Raw genomic sequence first — 23,028 nt, forward strand, 5'->3', positions numbered from 1 at the left:
CTCAGGTGTCTGCATGTCTTACACATGGGAAAAGGGTAGGAGCGTTCAGTTTCCTAGGTGAGTGGGGCGGGGCTAGAGCTCACATCCTTCCAGCACCCTCAATTATGGAGAGCCAGCACCTGGTGGAGGAGGGGATGGGCCGGGACCCTGTCACAGGATGGTACTTTTTTTTTTTTTTTTTTGAGATGGAGTCTCGCTCTGTCGCGCAGGCTGGAGTGTAGTGGTGCTATCTCTGCTCACTGCAACCTCTACCTCCCAGGTTCAAGCGATTCTCCTGCCTCAGCCTCCTGAGCAGCTGGGATTACAGGCACCTGCCCACACCTGGCTAGTTTTTTTGTCTTTTTGTTTTTTATGAGACAGAGTCTCACTCTTCTCCCAGACTGGAGTGTAGTGGCATGATCTCTGCTCACTGCAACCTCTACCTCCCAGGTTCAAGCGATTCTCCTGCCTCAGCCTCCTGAGCAGCTGGGATCACAGGCGCCTGCCACCACACCTGGCTAGTTTTTTTGTCTTTTTGTTTTTTTATGAGACGGAGTCTCACTCTTCTCCCAGACTGGAGTGTAGTGGCATGATCTCTGCTCACTGCAACCTCTACCTCCCAGGTTCAAGTGATTCTCCTGCCTCAGCCTCCCCAGTAACTAGGATTACAGGTGCCCGCCAGTATGCCTGGCTAATTTTTGTATGTTTTAGTAGAGAAAGGGTTTCGTCATGTTGGCCAGGCTGGTCTCAAACTCCTGACCTCAGGTGACCCACCAACTTTGGCCTTGGCAGGTGCTGGGATTACCAGCATGATCTGCCCACCTCAGCCTTCCAAAATGCTGGGATTACAGGGGTGAGGCGCCCCGCCCAGGCAGCACGGGACTTTTGATTCCGGCTCCGTTCCGGCTCCTTCCCGGCCAACAACTCCCTTCCTGGGGCCCATGACTTGGAGAACCCAGGGGCCCAATAGGCTGAGCATAGACTCTGAATCAAAGTCCGAGGATTTATCACAGTAAGAGAGTGTGTGCACCTGGTACCACTGAGAACAGTAGTGCCACATTTGACACTATGACATTTCCGGTAATTGCCTTCCATACAGTTTTAATCATGCATTTGCTCTGAGGGTTCACTCCCCAGACCTCTCCCATCTAGAGGACCCAGGAGCTATTTCTTACATTTTACAGGTGAGGAAACTGAGGCACAGCCAGGCCATGAATACATCTCGGCTTCCTCCTCGGGAAGAAACAGGGATGGCTTTCTGAAACCATAGCCCAGCTCACACACCTGGACTTCCCCAACCCCAGAGCTCCCAACGCGGGCTCCAGGCTAGAATATTCTAGAGATTCAGAGGCAGCATAGGGCAGGGTTTGAATCCTAGCCAACCCCAAACCTAAAAATCTACAAATCTGAGGCCAGATGCAGTGGCTCACGTCTATAATTCAGCACTTTGGGGATCTGAGGCAGGCGGGTCACTTGAGGCCCACAGTTAAGACCAGCCTGGGCAATATGTCAAAACCCCATATCTAGAAAAATGACAAAAATTAGCCAGGCATGCTGGCCGGTGCCTGTAGTCCCAGCTACTCAGGAGGCTGAGGTGGGAGGATCGCTTGAACTGGGGAGGTCGACATTGTAGCGAGCCGAGATCACACCATTGCACTCTAGCCTGGGTGAAAAAACGAGATCCTGTCTCTCAAAAAAAAGAAAAAAAGAAAAGACTACAAATCTGTCTGATTTTCGACTTCCAGAACCTTTCCAAATGCCAGGGATGTCTGGGGGCACATCGTAGGTTTTTGGGTCCTGGAATTATTTAAAATATAGAGATGGAATCTCACTATGTTGCCCAGGCTGGTCTCAAACTCCTGGGTTCAGGCGATCCGCCCCCCTCGGTCTCCCAAAGTACAGGAGTGAGCCACCGCGCCCAGCCCTGGGTTCAGGAATCTTTTTTTTTTTTTTGGAGGGGGTTCAGGAATCTTTGAACCCCCTGCAGAGAGCCTGCCTCCCTCCCTCCCCCACGGCCTTATCCAATCATTTCTTCACCGAACACACGTGGGCCAACGCTGACAGGGCTCTGTGCCAGGAACCCGCAAGGCGTTGCTTGTTCATCTCCAGCCACGGGGAGCTCATTCTCCAGATTCCCTAGCAGCGGACCAGACCCAGGGTGGGGTCGTGCGCCCCGAGAGGGGCGAGGGTGGCAAGAGGGAAATGGCAGAGGTGGGGGCCGGGCCCGGGGAGGGGAAGGGGCGTGGCCGGGGAGGGAGGAGCCGGCGGGGTACTCGCCTGGGCCACCAGGAAACTACTCAGCTCAGCTGGAAGAGGGGGCCTGGCAGGAGGCGAAGGCGGAGGGAGGCGGGAAGGCGTGAAGTCCGGTGGGAGGGAAGAATCGGGGGAGGGGCGGGAGCTCTGGCTCAGGTGAAAACTCTTCGGCTGGCGAGCGGAGAGGAGCAGGTAGAGGGGCAGAGGCGTGACTGTCGTCTGGGGGTGAGTGTCGGCAGCCCCCGGAGGATCTGGCGGACCCCAGTGGTGGGGATTTGGGGTTGGGGAAGTTGGGGCTCTGGAAAAGCCCCTGCCGGTCTCCACTGCATATACCCTGAGACTCGGGGCTCCTGAATGTTCCCACACCTATCCGTAATTGTCTCCGGCGTTCCCAAGGCCAGCTCGGACCTAGGTCGGGGAGGAAGCCTCTCCCACGGCTGGCGACCCGGGACCCCGGCCCCCCTCCCAGATTGGGTGGGATCATACCCCGGAGGCAGATGCTGCGCAGTCAGCTTTGGCTGTTACTATTACTGTTGCCTGCGTTGTTGAGATTGTTGGCCCCTTGGGAGGAGCTGGGCAAGCCAGCACTGGGGTCCCCGGTTGGGTTTAGGAACTGCAGGTGACCCCCAGTATCTCCCTGCGGCTCCGGTGCTGCAGGCCCTGCCAGGTGCTGGGCGGCATTCCAGGGGCCCTGGCTGTGTGGCATGGACACACTGCTCTTGTTCTCTGAACCGGCCTCAGTTTCCCCTCCGTGAGGTGGAACAGTGACTCAGCTGGGATGAGGATGCCCGAAGCGTTCAAAGTTTTTGTGATGAGGTGTACTGCTGGCCACTGGGGCCCTTGCGTGAGTGGCGTTAGGTCTCTGAGCCTCAGTTTCCCTGTGTGTCAAGGGGGGGTCTCATAGCATGGGACCTTGGCGACGATGAGTTGAGTGGATAAGAGCTGTGGCCACTCAGTGGGTGCCCAGGGACAGTCAGCTGTCATCATAATTATGTTAATAATAATTATGTCTGTAGCCACTGTTCAGATTCATTCCTGTTCCAAGGATCCTGACTACCTTTTCCTCTGGGTCAGATTTAAACTTTGTTTGTTTGTTTGTTTTATTTGTAGAGGTTGAGGGGTCTCCCTTTGTCACCCAGGCTGGAGAGCAGTGGCTCGATCATAGCTCACTGCAGCCTCAACCTCCTGGGTTCAAGTGATCCTCCCACCTCAGCCTCCCGAGAAGCTGGGACCACAGGTGCACACCACACACAGCTAATTTTAAAATTTTTGTGTGTGTGGAGACAGGGTTTCACTATGTTGTCCAGGCTGGTCTCAAACTCCTGGACCCAAGCAATCCTCTTGCCTTGGCATCCCAAAGTGCTGGGATTTCAGGCATGAGCCACCATGCCTAGCCTTGATTTTTTTTAAATGGACACTTCTCAAGAGGAAACTGAGGTCCCCCCTCAACTTGGGCCGGAGCCTCCTGCAGTCCAGATCTGGGATTCAGGACCCAGGGGCAGCCACCTGGCTGTCTAGGTCTGGGGCCAGCCCTGGGGGCCATCACTTCCTCCCACTGCCCTGTTCTCAAGGTGACACCAGGCAGGGCTGGTATCAGGGCCTGGAGTCAGGAGGAATTAGGTGTGGCCAGGTCAGGTAGCTGGGCCCCCACCTGGCCTAGGTTATCAGTTGGCTGTCTGCCCAGCCCAGCCTGGACACCTTCTCTGACCCTCACCCCTAGGGTGTGGCAGTTCCTGGCAGGTGCTCTGGGTGTGGGGGAACCAAAAGGGCGCCTTGGTGCCTCTGTGTTCCAGGCCAGAGTTCAGGGAATCCAGACAAGCCAGGTCGGCCCAGGGGGAGCAAGTAAGGGCTCACTGAGTGACATTTCCTCCTGCCACCAGCCTCTGAGGCCCACAGCAAGGCAGGAATTTGCTCACTCCCCCAACCCCATGAGCCAGGGAGGATGCCTATTGTGGACCCTTTTCCTGGTGGGAATCTGTCTTGCTTGATTGCTCCTCGTGATGGTGAGCTCACTAACAACATGGCAAACTAAAGGAAGTCTCATCAGCTGGGAGTTAAAGACAGGAACTAGGCTCCCACCCAACCTTTCTTAGATGGATTTCTAGACTTCTCTGTGCCTCAATTTTCCTATCCATAAGCATGGGGCAAATACAGCCCTACTTCTCAGCACAGATATGGAGTTTAGATGGACAGATGGTGGCCAGGCTGCACACAGGACCTGGCGTATTGATTCTAGTCCTGATTATGCAGCTCATTATGTTCTCATTTATAACATGTATCTTTGCACGACAGAAATAATATCATGAATATTTCTGGGCTCTAAGCACAAGGCTTGGAGAAGAGCCCTGATTGGCCTGAGGGCATGGGGGTCCAGAAAGTCCCCAGAGGAGGGGCCCATGATACCTCAGTTCCCCCATCACTCATGGATTGTGGGAAGGGCCTGAGGTTGAACTGCAATGCACGGCCTGGCTTCCCAGCCTCGGTTTCCCCATCTATGGCGTGATCCCAGAGATGTCCTTTGAGACTCCACTGGGCCAGGTCTGGGGTTTATTCGGCTCCTTTCCAGTCTCACACAGATGCCCCAGGCAGTTCCTGCAACGGGGTAGGGCTGGCATGGGTGACGTACAATGAGTCATCCATGACAGAGCCTCGGGACCTAGAAACCCAGGACACCAAGGTCTAAAGTGCGTGTGTCATCTGTTATCCTGCCCCGCCCCACCCCTTTTTCCACATCCAGGCGTTCTTCGGTGTGAATATTGAGTGTATATTGATAGAACTCACTAGCACACATGGTTTCACTAAAGCAGGGTCTGGCCATTGTGAACCTAAATAATTTACTGGGCTATTTCTTCTTCTTTTCTTCCCCTTCTGTTTGCAAAAGCAACTCCTGCTCCTTGTAAAAAGCGACCAGCCCATCATTATTGGGAAACCCAAACTGGTAAGAACAGGTGAGGAACCACCCTCAGGTCAGGGTTCAAATCCCACCAACCTGCCCTGGCGTCAGTCGGCTGTGTGATCTTGGACAGAGGTGCACCCTCTGCCCAGATCGCCCACCTGGACCCTAGGCTCCCCTCTGGAAGGCTCGGTGAGACTCCTCGGGTTCCTCCACAGGCCAGGGGCTCACACCTTCTCCTGCAAGCGTCCCCAATTTCCACCCTGGAGTTTCCTCACCCCCAGAGGTTGCACTCCTCTAGAAAATTGTCCTGTTTGCCACTTCTCTGTCCCCTGTTAGTATATCAGCATCCTGTGCACACGAGTGTTTCTCTCCATCATCTTGGCTGTGTCCTCGGAACCTAGACCCAGATGTGGCACACACTAGGTGCTCAGCACTTGCTCAGAGCAGTAACAGTCACAACTATGTGAGTGATAAGGGTGGTGGCAGTTGCTATTAAATCTCATTGTGGCTGGGCGCGATGGCTCACACCTGTATTCCCAGCACTTTGGGAGACCAAGGCGGGCGGATCACCTGAGGTCAGGAGTTTGAGACCAGCTTGGGTGACGTGGTGAAACCCCATCTCTACTAAAAATACAAAAATTAGCTGGGCATGGTAATGCACACCTGTAATCCCAGCTACTCTGGAGGCTGAGACAGGAGAATCTCTTGAACCCTGGAGGCAGAGGTTGCAGTGAGCCAAGATAGCATCACTGCACTCCAGCCTGGGCGACAGAGACTCTGTCTCAAAAAAAAAAAAAAAAAAAAAAAGGCCGGGCACGGTGGCTCAAGCCTGTAATCCCAGCACTTTGGGAGGCCGAGACGGGCGGATCACAAGGCCAGGAGATCGAGAGACGATCCCGGCTAACACGGTGAAACCCTGTCTCTACTAAAAAATACAAAAAAAAAACTAGCCGGGCGAGGTGGCGGGCGCCTGTAGTCCCAGCTACTCGGGAGGCTGAGGCAGGAGAACGGCGTAAACCCGGGAGGCGGAGCTTGCAGTGAGCTGAGATCCAGCCACTACCCTCCAGCCTGGGTGACAGAGCAAGACTCCGTCTCAAAAAAAAAAAAAAAAAAAAAAAAAATTCATGACTGGGTGTGGTGGCTCACACCTGTAATCCCAGCACTTTGGGAGGCCAAAGTGGGAGGATCACTTGAGCCCAGGAGTTGGAGACCAGCCTGGGCAACATAGCTAGACCCATCTCTACAAAAATGAAATTAGCCAGTGGTGGTGATGCACGCCTGTGGTCCCAGCTACTCAGGAGGCTTAGGCAGGAGGATCAGTTGAGCCCTGAAGTTGGAGGCTGCAGTGAGCTATGATCGTGCCACTGCACCACTCCAGCCTGGGTGACAGAGCCAGACCCTGTCTCAAAAAAAAAAAAAAAAAAACTCATTGTTGGCGCTTCACATATGTGCCACTTGGAGAAAAGGCCACTGCTTGGATCTGCCACTTGACCCTCTAGCCTTTCCCAGGACTCAAGTCCTTATGTATTCAAACAGGATTCTTCCAGAAGCTTCTCTCACCCTCCACTCCTTGCCTTGCCTTTTGGCAGCCTCAGAATGTTCCACACCTCCATCCAAATCCCAATTTAGGATTGGTGAGAATTGGAGAAACAGCGGCCACAACAATGCTGATTGTCAGTTGGTGGCTCTGCCACCATCCCAGCTTTTTTTATTTTTTATTTTTGAGACGGAGTCTCACTCTGTCACCCGGGCTGGAATGCAGTGGTGCGATCTCGGCTCACTGCAACCTCCGCCTCCTGGGTTCAAGCGATTCTCCTGCCTCAGGCTCCTGAGTAGCTGGGATTACAGGTGCCCACCATTACACCTAGCTAATATTTTGTATTTTTAGCAGAAATAGGGTTTCACCATGTTGGCCAGGCTGGTCTCAAACTCCTGACCTCATGATTTGCCTGCCTCTGCCTGTCAAAGTGCTGGGATTACAGGTATGAGCCACCACACCCAGCTGACCATCCCAGCTTTGCAGAGGAGGATGCTAAGGTCTGGGTGGCCCCACCTACTCGGCCCACGTCCCATGGATGGTCAGTAGCTGGGTCAGAAGGTCCTTCCTCAAGGGCTGTCGGGGGTCCCCATGGCTGCTTCAAAGGCATCAGCTCACAGACCAGTCCTCCCAGCTGCAGGCAAGGCGGAGACCGAGAGCCAGCGACTGGGCCAGTTAGGAATATCCGGGCCTGGGAGTAGCTGAAGAGGCATCCAGAAGTAGCCCTAACTGGACCTCAGTTTCCTCATCTGGAAAGTGGGAGTTACACAGGGAGAATTACCTTAATGCTATGGAGACCTCTGAGTCAGTGTCAGGCAGGACATTCCCCGCCCCCCTGTGCCACTCCCCGTCATCCGTGGTCTCCAAACAGTTCTGGGAGTGAGGGGGGCAGATCTAGCCCCGGGTGGTACCAGCAGGGTCCTCGATGACTTTCACATGCCCCACGTCTCTTAGAGACAGTGACAAGAACAGGGTTGAGACCGGGCACAATGGCTCATGCCTGTAATCCCAGCACTTTGGGAGGCCGAGGCGGGCAGATCACTTGAAGTCAGGAGTTTGAGACCAGCCTGGCATGATGAAACGCTGTCTCTACTAAACATACAAAAATTAGCCGGGTGTGGTGGTGCACACTTGTAATCTCAGCTAGTTGGGAGGCTGAGGCAGGAGGATTGCTTGAAACCAGGAGGTGGAAGTTGCAGTGAGCTAAGATCGTACCACTGCACTTCAGCCTGGGGAACAGAGCGAGCAAGACTGTCTCCAGAATAAAACAAAAAAAAACAGGGCTGAGAACGACAGAGGTGCCTGGAGCCACATGCACCTGGGGCAAGAGCCCATCCTTGACTGCCCCCTGAGAGTGGCAGAGGACATGGGGCCAGGGTGCAGCCGCCAATGCCCACGATTCTGCTGGGCAGACAACCCTTCTGCATATTTAGTGGTCGTTAATTTTCAATGAGTCATTAATACTTAGTATCATCTGTGCATTGAAGCATGAATATTCAGTGACCATGAATATGTGGTATCTGAAGACTGTTTATGGCTTGTTAATATTCCTCATGATACTATTAGGCTGGGTGCGGTAGCTCACACCTATAATCCCAGCACTTTGGGAGGCCAAGGCGGGTGGATCACCTGAGATCAGGAGTTCAAGACCAGCCCAGCCAACATGGCGAAACTCCATCTCTACTAAAAATACAAAAATTAGCCAGGTGTGATGGTACATGCCTGTAATCCCTGCTACTTGGGAGGCTGAGGCAGGAGAATCACTTGAACCCAGGAGGCGGAGGTTGCAGTGAGCCAAGATCCCGCCACTGCACTCCAGCCTGGGTGACAGAGGCTCTGTCTGAAAATATATATATATATTCCTCAACATACTATTAATATTAATGTATCATGTATGTGAGTTGCAACTTTAAAAAAAATTCAGAAAGTATATTTGGACACAACTTGCAACTTTTAATTGTTGCTTTGCAACTATTTTGTATGTTACAAATACTAGGCACCTCCTCTGTAGTTAATAGATTGTTAATATTCAGTACTTCACTAACACATAGCACTTTTTTTTTTTTTTTTTTTTTTTTTTTTTTTTTTTTTAAAGACAGGGTCTTGCTCTGTTCCTCAGGCTGGAGTACTGTGGCGAGATCATGGCTCACTGCAGCTTGACCTCCCGGGCTCAAACGATCCTCCTACCTCAGCCTCCTAAGTAGCTGGGACTACAGGCACACACCACCATGCCTGGCTAATTTTTGTATTTTTTATAGAGATGGGGTTTTGCCATGTTGCCCAAACTCTTGGGCTCAGGTAATCCTTCCATCTCAGCCTCCCAAACTGCTGGGATTACAGGTGTGAGCCACCACACCCAGCTGTTTTGTTTTGTTTTGTTTTGAGACAGGGTCTTGCTCTGTTGTCCAGGCTGGAGTGCAGTGGTGCTATCATAGCTCACTGCAGCCTCGAACTCCTGGGCTCAAGCGATTCTCCTGCCTCAGCTTCCCAAGTAGCTGGGACTACAGGTGCACGCTGCCACTGCACCTGGCTAATTTTTAAATTTTTAGTAGAGACGGGGTTTTACCATGTTGCCCAGGCGGGTCTTGAACTCTTGGGCTCAAGTGATCCTCCCACCTCAGCCTCCTGAGTAGCTGGGACTACAAGCACTCACCACCACCACACCAGGCTAATTCAAAAACTGGGAGGTTGAAGCCTCTCAGAGGTGACACTTCAAGAGAAGCCTAAATATGAAGACTGGGGAAAGAGCTGGAAGGAAGGGGGTCTTAGGTGGAGGCAGTGACTGGTGCAAAGGCCCTCAGACAGGGCTGAGCTTGGATGATTTTTGTTTGTTTTGAGACAGGGTCTCGCTTTCTTGCCAGGCTGGGGGTGCAGTCACAGCTCCCTGCAGCCTTCACTTCCAGGGCTCAAGTGATCCTCCCACCTCAGCCTCCTGAGTAGCTGGGACTACAGGCATACACCACCACACTCAGCTAATTTTTTTCTTTTTCTTTTTTTTTTATTTTTAGCACATACAGAGTCTCCCTTTGTTGCTCAGGCTGGTCTTGAACTCTTGGGCTCAAGCAATCCTCCTGCCTCAGCCTCCCAAAGTGCGAGGATTATAGGCATGAGCTACTGCATCCGGCCTGAGCCTGGGTGTTAAAGAATTTTTTTTTTTTGAGACAGAGTCTGGCTATGTTGCCCAGGCTGGAGTACAGTGGCACGATCTCGACTCACTGCAACCTCCACCTCCTGGATTCAAGCGATTCTCCTGCCTCAGCCTTCTGAGTAGCTGGGATTACAGATGCGTGCCACCACGCCTGGCTAACTTTTGTATTTATAGTAGAGACAGGATTTCACCATGTTGGGCAGGCTGGTCTCGAACTCCTGACCTCAGGTGATCTGCCCTCGACCTCCCAAAGTGCCAGGATTACAGACGTGAGCCACTGCGCCAGGCCATGTTTAAGGGGCTGGTACAGCTGGAGCAGATGAGTGAGGGCAGAGATTGTGCGGGAAAGATGGCAGCAGAGAGGACCCACATCCTGCAGCCACACCCCAGGCGGAGGCTTCTGGGTCTTGGCAGAGGAAATAAGTGGCTTTTCTGCGTGCATTTGAGGAAGTGGGTTCTGGAGAATGACAAAATCACACTGGCACGTGAAGGGCAAACAGCTCCAGGCAGAACCGACTGGTCTGGCAGCGGGCGGCCAGGCGAGGGTCCCCAGGAATCAGCGTGGACGTCACTGCTGGACACTGGTGGCACCATGTCTGGCTTGGGGTAAAGTTTCTTCACCCACCTTGAACAGGAGTGCAGGAGAGGCACTGTTACCTGCAGGGAACATCTGATGTGCTCCTCCATCAATCGCCTGTTGGCACCAGGGGTGGTAACTGGTGCCTGTGGTCCCAGCTACTTGGGAGGATAAGGCAGGAGGATCACTTGAGCCCAGGAGCTGGAGGCTGCAGGGAGCTATATCGTCACTGCACTCCAGCCTGGGCAACAGAGCAAGTGAGATCCTATCGCTTAAAAAAAAAAAAAAAAAATTTAAATTAGCTGGCAAGGTGGCTCATGTCTATAATCCCAGCACTTTGGGAAGCCAAGGCAAGAGGACTGTTTGAGGCCAGGAATTCAAGACCAGCCTGGACAACATAGTGAGACCCCGTCTCTTAAAACACAGCACACACAATCAATACCTGTTGAGCCTTCCTGGCTTATAGGCCATCCTGTGCCAATAGTTCTCACCTGGATACCAGACTGAGTCTCCCACTGCCCAGATGTTCCTTACATTCTGTTCCTTCTGGTCCTTCTTTTTCCACCCCCCTAACATCTGGGCTGTAATCAAAACATTGATGAATTTCTTCATCTTATTTTTTCTCTTTTTTTTTTTTTTTTGAGATAGAGTCTTGTTCTATTGCCAGGCTGGAGTACAATGGCGCGATCTTGGCTCACTGCAACCTCCACCTCCCAGATTCAAGTGATTCTACTGTCTCAGCCTCCTGAGTAGCTGGGATTACAGACACCCACCACCACACCTGGATAATTTTTGTATTTTTAGTAGAGACTGGGTTTTGCTGTGTTGGTCAGGCTGATCTCGAACTCCTGAGCTCAAGTGATCCACCCACCTTGGCCACCCAAAGTGCTGAGATTACACGCGTGAGCCACTGCCCCCAACCTTTTTTTTTTTTTTTTCTTTTTTTTATTTTGGAGACATAGTCTTGCTCTGTCACCCAGGCTGGAGTGCAGTGGTGTGATCTTGGCTCACTGCAACCTCCGCCTCCTGGGTTCAAGCGATTCTCCTGCCTCAGCCTCCGGAGTAGCTAGGATTACAGTCATGAGCCACCATGCCCTGCTAATTTTTGTATCTAATTTTTTGTATTTAGTAGAGACAGGGGTTTCGCCATGTTGGCCAGACTGGTCTTGAACTCCTGACCTCAGATGATCCACCCACCTTGGCCTCCCAAAGTGCTGGGATGACAGCTGTGAGCCAATGAGCCTGCCCTTCACCTTATTTTCTAAACCTGTCTACTCTCCTATACCTCAGCAGCCAGCCTCTGTCTAGACCACCAAACTCTTCCACCTAGATGTTACCCAATCTCCCCCCACCTCAGCCTCCCGAGTAGCTGGGACTACAGGTGTACACCACCACACTCAGCTAATTTTGTTTCACTTTTTTACTTTTAGCAGAGACAGGGTCTCCCTTTTGTTGCCCTACCCTGATTGAAATATTCCTAATCCCTTCGTGACCACAGGGAACCTTTTTTTTTTTTTTTTTTTTTTGAAATGACGGTCTCTCTCTGCTGCCCAGGCTGGAGTGGTGTGATTATAGCTCACTGCAGCCTCAAACTCCTGGGATCAGGCCATCCTCCCACCTGAACCTCTTGAATAGCTGGGACTACAAGCATGCATCACCACGCTGGCTAACTTTTGTATTTTGGGTAGAGACGGGGTTTCACCATGTTACCCAGGCTGGTCTCGAACTCCTAAACTCAAGCGATCCTCCCACTTCAGCCTCCCAGAGTGCTGAGATTATAGGCCTGAGCCACCTTGCCTAGCCCACAAGGGACTTCTTAAAGGCATAAATCAATCTGATCCCTCCCCTGCTCATAGACCCTCCATGGCTCCCCATTGCTTCTCACAGGAAACAAGACATTCTTCCTGGCCTGCCCATTCTATTCTGGTGCCCCAGCAGAGTCCCATAATTCCATCATCACCTCCTTTCTCTCCCCCTGTCCCAACCACATGAGCCTCCTTGCTCTGCCACCAACACCCTAAATTTATATCCATCTCAGGGCCTTTGCACGTGCTCCACTCTGTCTGGAATGCCCTTCCCCCCAGTCTGCCCAAGGGAATCCCATCATCCTTTAGGACCTCCGTGATCCTACGTTGCTCAGGTCCCCTGTGGACCTGCCTCAGTAGCAATTAATTTGGCTGTCACTAATTGTTCATATCATTTATAATTTTTTTTTTTGAGACAATGTCTTGCTCTGTTGCCCAGGCTGGAGTGCAGTGGTGTGATCATAGCTCACTGCAGCCATGAAGTCCTGGGCTCAGGTAATCCTCCCACCTCAGCCTCCCGAGTAACTGAGACCGCAAGCGCATGCTACCACAGCCTGCTCATTTTTTGTTTTGTTTTGTTTCGAGACAGAGTCTTGCTCTGTCATCCAGGCTGGAGTGGAGTGGCGTGATCATAGCTCACTGCAGCCTCCACCTCCTGGGTTCAAGTGATTTTCCTGCCTCAGCCTCCCAAGTAGTTGGGACTATAGGCGCCCACCACACCTGGCTAATTTTTTTTTTTTTTTTTTTTTTTTTTGTAGAGAGTGAGTTTCCCCATGTTGGCCAGGCTGGTCTCGAACTCCTGACCTCAGGTAATCCACCTGCCTTGGCTTCCTAAAGTGCTGGGATTCTGGGTGTGAGCCACTGCGCCCAGACTAATTTCTGTGTTTTTTGTACAGACAGGGTTTCACCATGTGCCTAAGGTGTTCTACTTATTATAGTGAGGGCAGGGCTGGCTTGGTCACGGCTGCCTCCCCAGCATCTAGCGTACAGTAGGTGCTCAGTTAACACTCTAGGGCTGCTGAGTCACTGTGACAGTTAACAGGATTGGACTCATGCATATTCACAGATATTCACCTGTCTGTGCCCCACGTGGCTGAGAGTTGGCCAGGTTCTCTTTGAGGGATGTTTGGTGCCATCCATGACGCGGTCCCTTGTGATAGATTCTGGGAGGCCCTGAGGTCTGGGAAGGGAGTCTCCCAGTGACCCTGAGTTGAGGGATGTATGAGGTGGGCATACTGTACCTGTCAAAGTTCTGGGTTCTGGCCGGGCACGGTGGCTGATGCCTGTAATCCCAGCACTTTGGAAGGCTAAGGTGGGCAGATCATGAGATCAGGATATCAAGACCATCCTGGCCAACATGGTGAAACTTCATCTCTAAAAAATTAACCGGGTGTGGTGGCACGTGCCTGTGGTCCCAGCTACTCTGGAGGATGAGGCAGGAGGAGAATCACTCGAACCAGGAGGCGGAGGTTGCAGTGAGCCGAGATTGCACCACTGCACTCCAGCCTGGACAACTCCATCTCAAAAAAAAAAAAAAAGTCCTGGCTGGGCACGGTGGCTCACGCCTGTAATCCCAGCACTTTGGGAGACTGAGGCGGGTGGATCACGAGGTCAGGAGATCGAGACCATCCTGGCTAACACGGTGAAACCCCATCTCTACTAAAAATGCAAAAAATTAGCCAGGCATGGCAGTGGGCGCCTGTAGTCCCAGCTACTTGGGAGGCTGAGGCAGGAGAATGGCGTGAACCTCAGAGGCGGAGCTTGCAGTGAGCCGAGATTGTGCCACTGCACTCCAGCCTGGGCGACTGAGCGAGACTCCGTCTCAAAAAAAAAAAAAAAAAAAAAAAGTCCTGGGTTCTGATACTGCTCCATGCTGAGCCTCAATGTCTCTGTCTGTAAGTGGGGAATAGCTGGATAATTAAGGTAGCCAGGGTGGTGGACTGACAGTCACTGAGGTGGTCACCACACAGCTAATATGTGTCAAGCCCTTCTGCAGTCAGGGAGCAGTGGCCCCATTGTATGTGTGTGCGTGTGTACTGGAGCAGGGAATCTCAGCACCCCCATGTCCTAATAAGAAAACTAAGACTTCACACGGAAAGGCAGGGTAGGGTGGCTCATGCCTGTCATTGCAGCCCTTCGGGAGGCCGAGGCAGGTGGATCACTTGAGGCCAGGAGTTCAAGACCAGCCTGGCCAACATGGTGACACCCCATCTCTACTAAAAATACAAAAAAATTAACCAGGCACGGTGGCACACACCTGTAATCCCAGCTACCCAGGAGGCTGAGGCAGGAGGATCGCTTGAACCCATGAGGTGGAGTCTGCAGTAAGCTGAAATTAAGACACTGCACTCCAGCGTGGGCAACAGAACGAGAGAGAGAGATGCTGTCTCAAAAAAAATAAAAAATTAATCCCCAGCAGGGAGGGCCAGGGCACCTGTCAGAGCCAACAGGGGTTGGAATGCCTTGAAGTGGATCTTGTAAGGGGTGGAAGAGTTAAGTGGGGGGTGAATTTCAATATTTTGCCAACCTGAGCAACTGTACAGGTACAACCAGGTGTTGGGGGTCACAGGAAAAGCACTTTGCTCAAGGTAAGTGTTCAGTGAGTTTTGTTTTCCACAGGAGCCGCCCGGGGGCTCCTCAGGCTGACCCCAGACCCTGGCTGGCCAGGATGAGGTGTCTCCGGCACCTGCGGCCCAATGCCACCCTCATTCTGGCCATCGTCGCTTTTACTCTCCTCCTCCTCTTCAGTCTGCAACTGTCACCACCCACTCGCAAGGTCCAGGAGCAGCCACCGGCGACCCCCGAGGCCCTGGCCTGGCCCACTCCACCCACCCACCCAGCCCGGGCCCCGTGCCAGGCCAACACCTCTATGGCCAACCACCCGGACTTCGCCAAGCAGCCGAAGAATGTTCAGGACTTCCTGCTGTACAAACACTGCCGCGACTTTCCCCTGCTGCAGGACGTGCCACCTTCTAAGTGCGCGCAGCCGGTTTTCCTGCTGCTGGTGATCAAGTCCTCCCCCACCAACTATGAGCGCCGCGAGCTGCTGCGGCGCACGTGGGGCCGCGAGCGCAAGGTGCGGGGTTTGCAGCTGCGCCTCCTCTTCCTGGTGGGCACAGCCTCCAGCCCACACCAGGCCCGCAAGGTCAACCGGCTGCTGCAGCTGGAGGCACAGACTCACGGAGACATCCTGCAGTGGGACTTCCACGACTCCTTCTTCAACCTCACGCTCAAGCAGGTGCGCTGGGTTGGGGTCACCTGATCAGGGCCACCTATCCTTCTTGTCCAAATTGCCACCCACTCCTGAGGGACCCAGGGAACCAGAAGCCCTCATCAGTCCATCACAGCCCATTCTGCCACTCCGCTGTCCTCACTAGCCTCGTGGTGACCCCAAATTGTCTTCTTCCCAGGGAGGCTGGGGGGAAGGGTAGAGGAGCTAGGTTACTAGCACAGAGCTCAAGCCTGATGATGCGGGTTCGAATCCAAGCTCTGCCTCTTACTTGTTGTTCGACCTTGGAAGAGTTCATTCACCTCTCTGTGCCTCAGTTTTCTCACCTGGAAAATGGGATGTGAATGAGTCCCACCCACCTCTGAGGGCTGCTGTGAGGTTTACAGGAGACGGCATTTATAAGGCACCCAGACCAGTGCTGAATGTCCAGCTTATCTTGGCAATGACAGAGACACATCTCCTTGTTTATTTTTATGTTTATTTATTTATTTTTTTAATGGAGTCTTGCTCTGTTGCCCAGGCTGGAGTGCAGTGGTATGATCTGGGCGCACTACAACCTCCGCCTCCTGGTTTAAAACAATCCTCCTGCCTCAGCCTCCCAAGTAGCTGGGATTACAGGCACTCGCCACCACGCCCAGCTAATTTTTGTATTTTTAGTAGAGACCGGGGTTCACCATGTTGGCCAGGGTAATCTCGAACTCCTGACCTCAGGCGATCTTCCCACCTCAGCCTCCCAAAGTGCTGGGATTACAGGTGTGAGCCACTGCGCCCAGCCAACATCTTCTTGTTTATTTGTTCTGGTTCTGTCTCCCAATGAGGCTGGGGGCTGTGTCTGTTTCACTCACTGCTGTGTCCCTAATGCCTAGAATAGATTCAGGTGCACAACAGGTGCTCAGTCGAGACCTTTTTGATGGACAAGAATCCATGAGCGGTAGCTGGGCGTGGTGGCTCATGCCTGTAATCCCAGCACTGTCGGAGGCTAAGGAGGGAGGATTGCTTGAGCCCAAGAGTTTCAGGCCAGCCTGAGCTACATAGCAAGACTTCGTCTTTTTTTTTTTTTTAATTTTAATTAATTAATTTTTATGTTTTTAAATTAATTAATTTTTTTTCCTGAGATGGAGTCTGGCTCTGTCACCCAGGCTGGAGTGCAGTGGTGCGATCTCGGCTCACTGCAACCTCCACCTCCCAGGTTCAAGTGATTCTCCTGCCTCAGCCTCCTGAGTAGCTGGGATTACAGGTGCATGCCACTATGTCCAGCTAATTTTTTTGTACTTTTGAGCAGAGACGAGGTTTCACCGTGTTGACCAGGCTGGTCTGAAACTCCTGACCTAAGTTCATCCACACTGCATTGGCCTCCCAAAGTGCTGGGATTACAGGCATGAGCCACCACACACAGCCTCATCTCTATTTTTTAATAAAAGAACCCAGGAGAGGTGAGAAAATCCCACCCATCTGCAGATGAGGAAATGGAGGGACTCCAAGGACCCCTCCTAGGTCCTTGAGTAGAGCAAGACAAGTAGAGACAACATTTTCAAGGAGGAACAGGGAACTCTGCAGGATCCTGCTTGTAGGAGATACAGGCAGGCCTGGGTTCAAGGCCTCTGGTAGCCGTTTCTCTGCAGGTGACCTTACTGCAGTTTTCTCTGGAGAGCCTCTGTTCCCTCGTCTGTAAATAAGATTGAGGACCACTTCTGCCTCCTAACGGTGAATTCAGGATTCAAGGTAGGTAAGCACTAAGCACAGCACCCAGCAACAAGCAGATACCCAACCCATGTAGGTTACCATAGGGGAAACTGAGGCTGAGGTGGGTAGGGGCCACGGCCTCTCAACGTGCTGTGTTCTGAAAACACAAAAGTGGCCGGGCACAGTGGCTCACGCCTATAATCCCAGCACTTTGGGAGGCCGAGGTGGGCGGATCACTTGAGGCCAGGAGTTCGAAACCAGCTTCTTGGGAGGCTGAGGCAGGAGGATTGCTTGAACCCTGGAGGTGGAGTTTGCATAGAGCCAAGAGCCTGCCACGGCACTCCAGCCTGGTTGACAGAGTGAGACTGTCTCAAAAAAACAACCTGCAAAAGTCTGTGACAAACGTCAACTTGACAAATATGAACTTAGCACCTGTGAAGCACTGGCACTATGCTGGGTGCTGAGGGAGATGGCATGAATAGAAAGAGAGAGACACAGACCCAAGTAGGGAAGCCCAGTGTTTGCTGGGAGAGGTGAGTGTTAACAATCACACAGGCAGGGCACGGTGGCTCACGCCTATAATCCCAGCACTTTGGGAGGCCAAGGCAGGTGGATCACCTGAGGTCAGGAGTTCAAGACCAGCCTGACCAACATGGTGAAACCCCATCTCTACTAAATACAAAAAATTGGCCGGGCGTGGTGGTGCATGCCTGTAATCCCAGCTGCTTGGGAGGCTGAGGCAGGAAAATTGCTTGAACCCAGAGGGTAGAGGTTGCGGTGAGCCGAGATTGTACCACTGCACTCCAGCCTGGGCAACAAGAGCGAAAACTCCATCTAAAAAATAATAATAATAATAAATTAATTTACACAGGGGTGGTGGCTCATGCTTGTAATCTCAGCACTTTGGGAGGCTGAGGTGGGAGGATCCTTTGAGGCCTGGAGTTTAAGACCAGCCTGGGCAGCATAACAAGATCCCATCTCTAAAAAAATATAAATTTTTTAATTAGCCAGGAGTAGCGGCATGTGTCTGTAGTCCCAGCTACTTGGGAGGCTGAGGTGGGAGGATCACTTGAGCCCAGGAATTCAAGGCTGCAATGAACTATGATCGTACCACTACACTCTAGCCTGGGCAATAGAGCAAGACCCTGTCTCAGAAACAAACAAACAAAATTCACACAAATGATGATTTAACAACAGGGCTTGGCCAGGCAGAGTTGGAAGGAATAGCAATAAATGTAAATGTAACAATTTTCCAGCATTTCTTGGTGCTTCATGGAGCATGGTCTCCATGGATTCTCCAACACTCCTAGAGGCACATGATAAGGCCTGTTTAGAGAGTTGGAAACTAAGGCACAGAGAGGGTTTCCCAAGTAACCCCACAGGGCAGGGCTTCAAACCCAGGCCAGATTGTGGACACTCTCTTTCCTGGGCTCACTGGACTGGAGTGGCCAACAGAGACCCAAGGCCAATTTCTCCAGCCCTCAAGCAAGCATGCCCTGCCCACCCTGCCTGCAGGTGCTGTTCTTACAGTGGCAGGAGACGAGGTGCGCCAACGCCAGCTTCGTGCTCAACGGGGATGATGACGTCTTTGCACACACAGACAACATGGTCTCCTACCTGCAGGACCATGACCCTGGCCGCCACCTCTTCGTGGGGCAACTGATCCAAAACGTGGGCCCCATCCGGGCTTTGTGGAGCAAGTACTATGTGCCGAAGGTGGTGACTCAGAACGAGCGGTACCCACCCTACTGTGCGGGTGGTGGCTTCCTGCTGTCCCGCTTCACTGCCACTGCCGTGCGCCGTGCCGCTCTTGTCTTGGACCTCTTCCCTATTGATGATGTCTTCCTGGGTATGTGTCTGGAGCTCGAGGGACTGAAGCCTACCTCCCACAGCGGCATCCGCACGTCTGGTGTGCGTGCCCCATCGCAACACCTGTCCTCCTTTGACCCCTGCTTCTACCGAGACCTGCTGCTGGTGCACCGCTTCCTGCCTTATGAGATGCTGCTCATGTGGGATGCACTGAACCAGCCCAACCTCACCTGCAGCAAACAGACACGGATTTACTGAGTCAGCATCAGGGTCCCCAGCCTCTGGGCTCCTATTTCCATAGGAAGGGGTGACACTTTCCTCCCAGGAAGCTGAGACCTTTGTGGTCTGAGCATAGGTGAGTGCCAGGGAAGGTTTGATGAGTGAATATTCTGGCTAGTGAACTCCTATACATCCTTCAAAACCCACCTGGTACTGTTCCAGCATCCTCTCTGGATGGCTGGAGGGACTCCAGAAAATATCCGTCTTCTTTTTATGGCAGCTAATGGCAGAATTGCCTCTGCTAGGGTTCCAACTGTGGATGCATCCATCCCGTTTGAGTCAGAGTCCTACTTCCCTGCTCTGACCTACTCACAGATGGGATGCTAAGCAGTGTACCTGCAGTGGTTTAATGGTGGATAAGCTCCATCTACAGTTCCAGGCCAGCCAGAAACTCCTGTGTCCACATAGACCTGACGTGAGAAATATCTTTCAGCCTAGGAGCGATGGGTCCTGATCTTAACCCTTTCCTGGGTCTCAGGCAACTCAGAAGATTTGGGGGATACCAGAGAGGTGCTGAAATAGGACCACCCCCTGCTTACTTGTGGGATCAAATGCTGTAATGGTGGAGGTGTGGGCAGAGGAGGGAGGCAAGTGTCCTTTGAAGGTTTTGGGAGCTCAGAGTTTCTGGGGTCCCCATTGGGAGCCCCCATCCCTGTGTTCCCCAAGAATTCAGAGAAAAGCACTGGGACTGGAAGGATCTTTAATGGGCCCAAGGCCAAGAGGCACATGCCCCACTACTGCCTGGAGAATGGAGAGATTCAGGTCCTCCAGCGGCCCCCCTGCCCAGTATGTTTTACAGATTACAGGGGATGAGTGAGCCAGTGACCCCCTGGAGCCCCCAGCTTCAGGCCTCAGTGTCTGCCACTCAAGCTTCACAGGCATTGCGATGGAGCATCCTTGGGGAATTGTCAGGAAAAGAAAATGAGATCAGACTGTTACTGTGTCTATATAGAAAGAAGTAGACATAAGAGACTCCATCTTGTTCTGTATTTGAGATGCTGTTAATCTGTGACCCTACCCCCAACCTTGTCCTTGCAAGAGATATGTGCTGTGGTGACTCAAGGTTTAATGGATTTTGGGCTATACAGGGTGTGCTTTGTTAAACAAGTGCCTGAAGGCAGTTTGCTTGTGAAAAGTCATCACCATTCTGTTAATCTCAAGTACCCAGGGACACATACACTGCGGAAGGTCGCAGGGACCTCTGCCTAGGAAAGCTAGGTATTGTCCAAGGTTTCTCCCCATGTAATATTCTGAAATTGGCCTCGTGGGAAGGGAAAGACCTAATCGTCCCCCAGCCTGACACCCGTGAAGGGTCTGTGCTGAGGAGGACTAGTATAAGAAGAAAGAAGGCCTCTTGGCAGTTGAGATAGAGAAAAGCATCTGTCTCCTGCCCATCCCTGGGCAATGGAACATCTCGGTGTAAAACCTGATTGTATGTTCTATTTACTGAGAAAGGAGAAAACTGCCTTAAAGGCAATGCTGCTCTTTATGCACTAAAAAGGTTTATGGAGATATTTGCATATGCATATCAAGGCACAGCATTTTTCCTTAAACTTATTCATGTCACAGAGATCTTTATTCACATGTCTTTTTTTTTGAGATGGAGTCTGGCTCTGTCGCCCAGGCTGGAGTACAGTGGCGGGATCTCAGCTCACTGCAAGCTCCGCCTCCCGGGTTTACATCATTCTCCTGCCTCAGCCTCCTGAGTAGCTGGGACTACAGGCGCCCGCCACCTTGCCCGGCTAGTTTTTTGTATTTTTTAGTAGAGACGGGGTTTCACCAGGTTAGCCAGGATGGTCTCGATCTCCTGACCTTGTGATCCGCCCGTCTCGGCCTCCCAAAGTGCTGGGTGAGCCACTGCGCCCGGCCATTCACGTGTCTTACTGCTGACCTTCTCCCTACAATTATCCTATTATCCTGCCACTTCCCTTTTTCTAAGATGGTAAAGATAATGATCAATAAATACTGAGGGAACTCAGAGACCGGTGCCGGCGTGGGTCCCCTGGGCCCACTTTTTCTTTCTCTATACTTTGTCTCTGTGTCTCATTTCTTTTCTCAAGTCTCTCGTTCCACCTAATGAGAAACACCCACAGGTGTGGAGGGGTAGGCCACCCCTTCAGGGAATAAAAAGTTTTGTGAAGACTTGGAGATTTTTTTTTTTTTTAAGCAAATTTATAAGTTTCAGCAGACAAGTCCACATGCATCCCTAAAAATCTCATTTTCCAGTAGAAAATATACACTGGTAAAAACAGGGCATGGGGCCGTGGTTCAGGGCTGTAATTCTAGCACATTGGGAGACCAAAGTGGGAGGATCACTTCAGCCCAGGAGTTCCGGATCCTGTCTCTGCACAAAATAAAAAATTACTCGGGCGTGGTGGTGCTCACATGCCTGTAGTCCCAGCTATACTTGGGAGGCTGAGGTGAGAGGATCGCTTGAGCCCAGGAGTTGGAGGCTGCAGTGAGCCATGATTGCGCCCCTGTATTCCAACCTGGACAGCAACACGAAAACAAAAACATAAAATGGGATGTGGGTGAGGCAAAAGCTGCAGGAATTTCTGTCAGGCAGATCTGACCTCATCCCACCCACCCCCTGCTCAGATACCCTTCATAGCTCCCTATTGCTTTCAGCTCATATCCCCAAAGACAGATTCTATTTTTCTTTTTTTTTTTAAACAGATTCTTGTTCTGTTGCCCAGGCTGGAGTGTAGTGGCATGATCTCAGCTCATTGCAACCTCCCGCCTCCCAGATTCAAGCAGTTCTCCTGCCTCAGCCTCCCAAGTAGCTGAGATTACAGGTTACAGGCATATGCCACCATGCCCAGCTAATTTTTGTATTTTTGATAGAGACAGGGTTTCACCATGTTGCCCAGGCTGGTCTCAAACTCCTGACCTCAAGTGATCCACCTGCCTTGGCCTCCCAAAGGTGCTGGGATTATGGGCGTGAGCCACAGTGCCTGGCCAGCCAAAGATAGATTCTTGCTTCCAGCTTGTCAGCAGACTCAGGAGTGGGAGGGACAGGGAGAGCTGTTCTTAGCTGGATTGGACACTGGGCCCACCTTGGCCTCCCGCTTCCAGCAAGGCCCCCTCTGAATCCCATCCCAGCCACCAGCAGTCTCCCTCTCCTTACTAGGCTTGCTTTCCCTGGTTGGAACCTCGGATCTACTGCCCTCTCTAGCTCATCCTTTCCTCCCCTCAAGTATTGATTGTGCACCTACTGTGTGCTACATGCCTTGCCCTGTACTCCTCCTCCCTCCTGTGGGAAGGGTCAGCGGACACAGACCCACCTTATAGCGAGGAAACGAACCTGAAAATGATCAAATGGGAAGTTCTTGGGAGCAATAAAAGCTTTGAGCAGAATATTTTTTTATTTTACTTTTATTTTATTTATTTTTGAGACTGAATCTCGCTCTGTTGCCCAGGCTGGAGTGTAGCGGTGCAATCTCAGCTCACTGCAACCTCCGCCTCCTGAGTTCAAGCGATTCTCATGCCTCAGCCTCCCAAGTTGCTGGGATTACAAGCATGCACCACCACGCCTGGCTAATTTTTGTATTTGTAGTACAGACAGGGTTTCACCATGTTGTCCAAGCTGGTCTCGAACCCCTGGCCTCAAGGGATCCACCTGCCTCGGCCTCCCAAAGTGTTGGGATTACAGGCATGAGCCACTACACCAGCCTGAGCAGAATTTAAATGGGGTGATAGGGCCAAACACAGTGACTCATGCCTATAATTCCGGGGCATTGGGAGGCCGAGATGGGAGGATCACCTGAGCCCATGAGTTTGAGACCAGCCTGGGCAACATAGCAAGACCCTGTCTCTACAGAAAAAAATTAACC

General features: G+C 52.0%; 1 protein-coding gene across 3 annotated transcripts; it reads left to right on the forward strand.

Moving 5' to 3' along the window:
• The first annotated feature begins 2,369 nt into the window (after nt 1-2,369).
• Nucleotides 2,370-22,741, forward strand: LOC105489382 (UDP-GlcNAc:betaGal beta-1,3-N-acetylglucosaminyltransferase 3). Of its 3 annotated transcripts, none has more exons than XM_011754258.2 (3): nt 2,370-2,457; nt 14,944-15,433; nt 18,623-22,739. In XM_011754258.2, the coding sequence occupies exons 2-3, from the start codon at nt 15,065-15,067 to the stop codon at nt 19,172-19,174; spliced, it is 921 nt and encodes a 306-aa protein (XP_011752560.1). In that variant the 5' UTR covers nt 2,370-2,457; nt 14,944-15,064; the 3' UTR covers nt 19,175-22,739. The 3 variants fall into 3 exon arrangements, with proteins under 3 accessions (XP_011752560.1, XP_011752477.2, XP_070942087.1); XM_011754175.2 differs by having other exon boundaries at nt 2,378-2,457; nt 14,815-15,433; nt 18,623-22,741; XM_071085986.1 differs by lacking the exon at nt 2,370-2,457 and having other exon boundaries at nt 14,027-15,433; nt 18,623-22,741.
• Nucleotides 22,742-23,028: the final 287 nt, after the last annotated feature.

Source organism: Macaca nemestrina, chromosome 20 (assembly GCF_043159975.1).
Source record: "Macaca nemestrina isolate mMacNem1 chromosome 20, mMacNem.hap1, whole genome shotgun sequence".
NCBI lineage: Eukaryota > Metazoa > Chordata > Mammalia > Primates > Cercopithecidae > Macaca > Macaca nemestrina.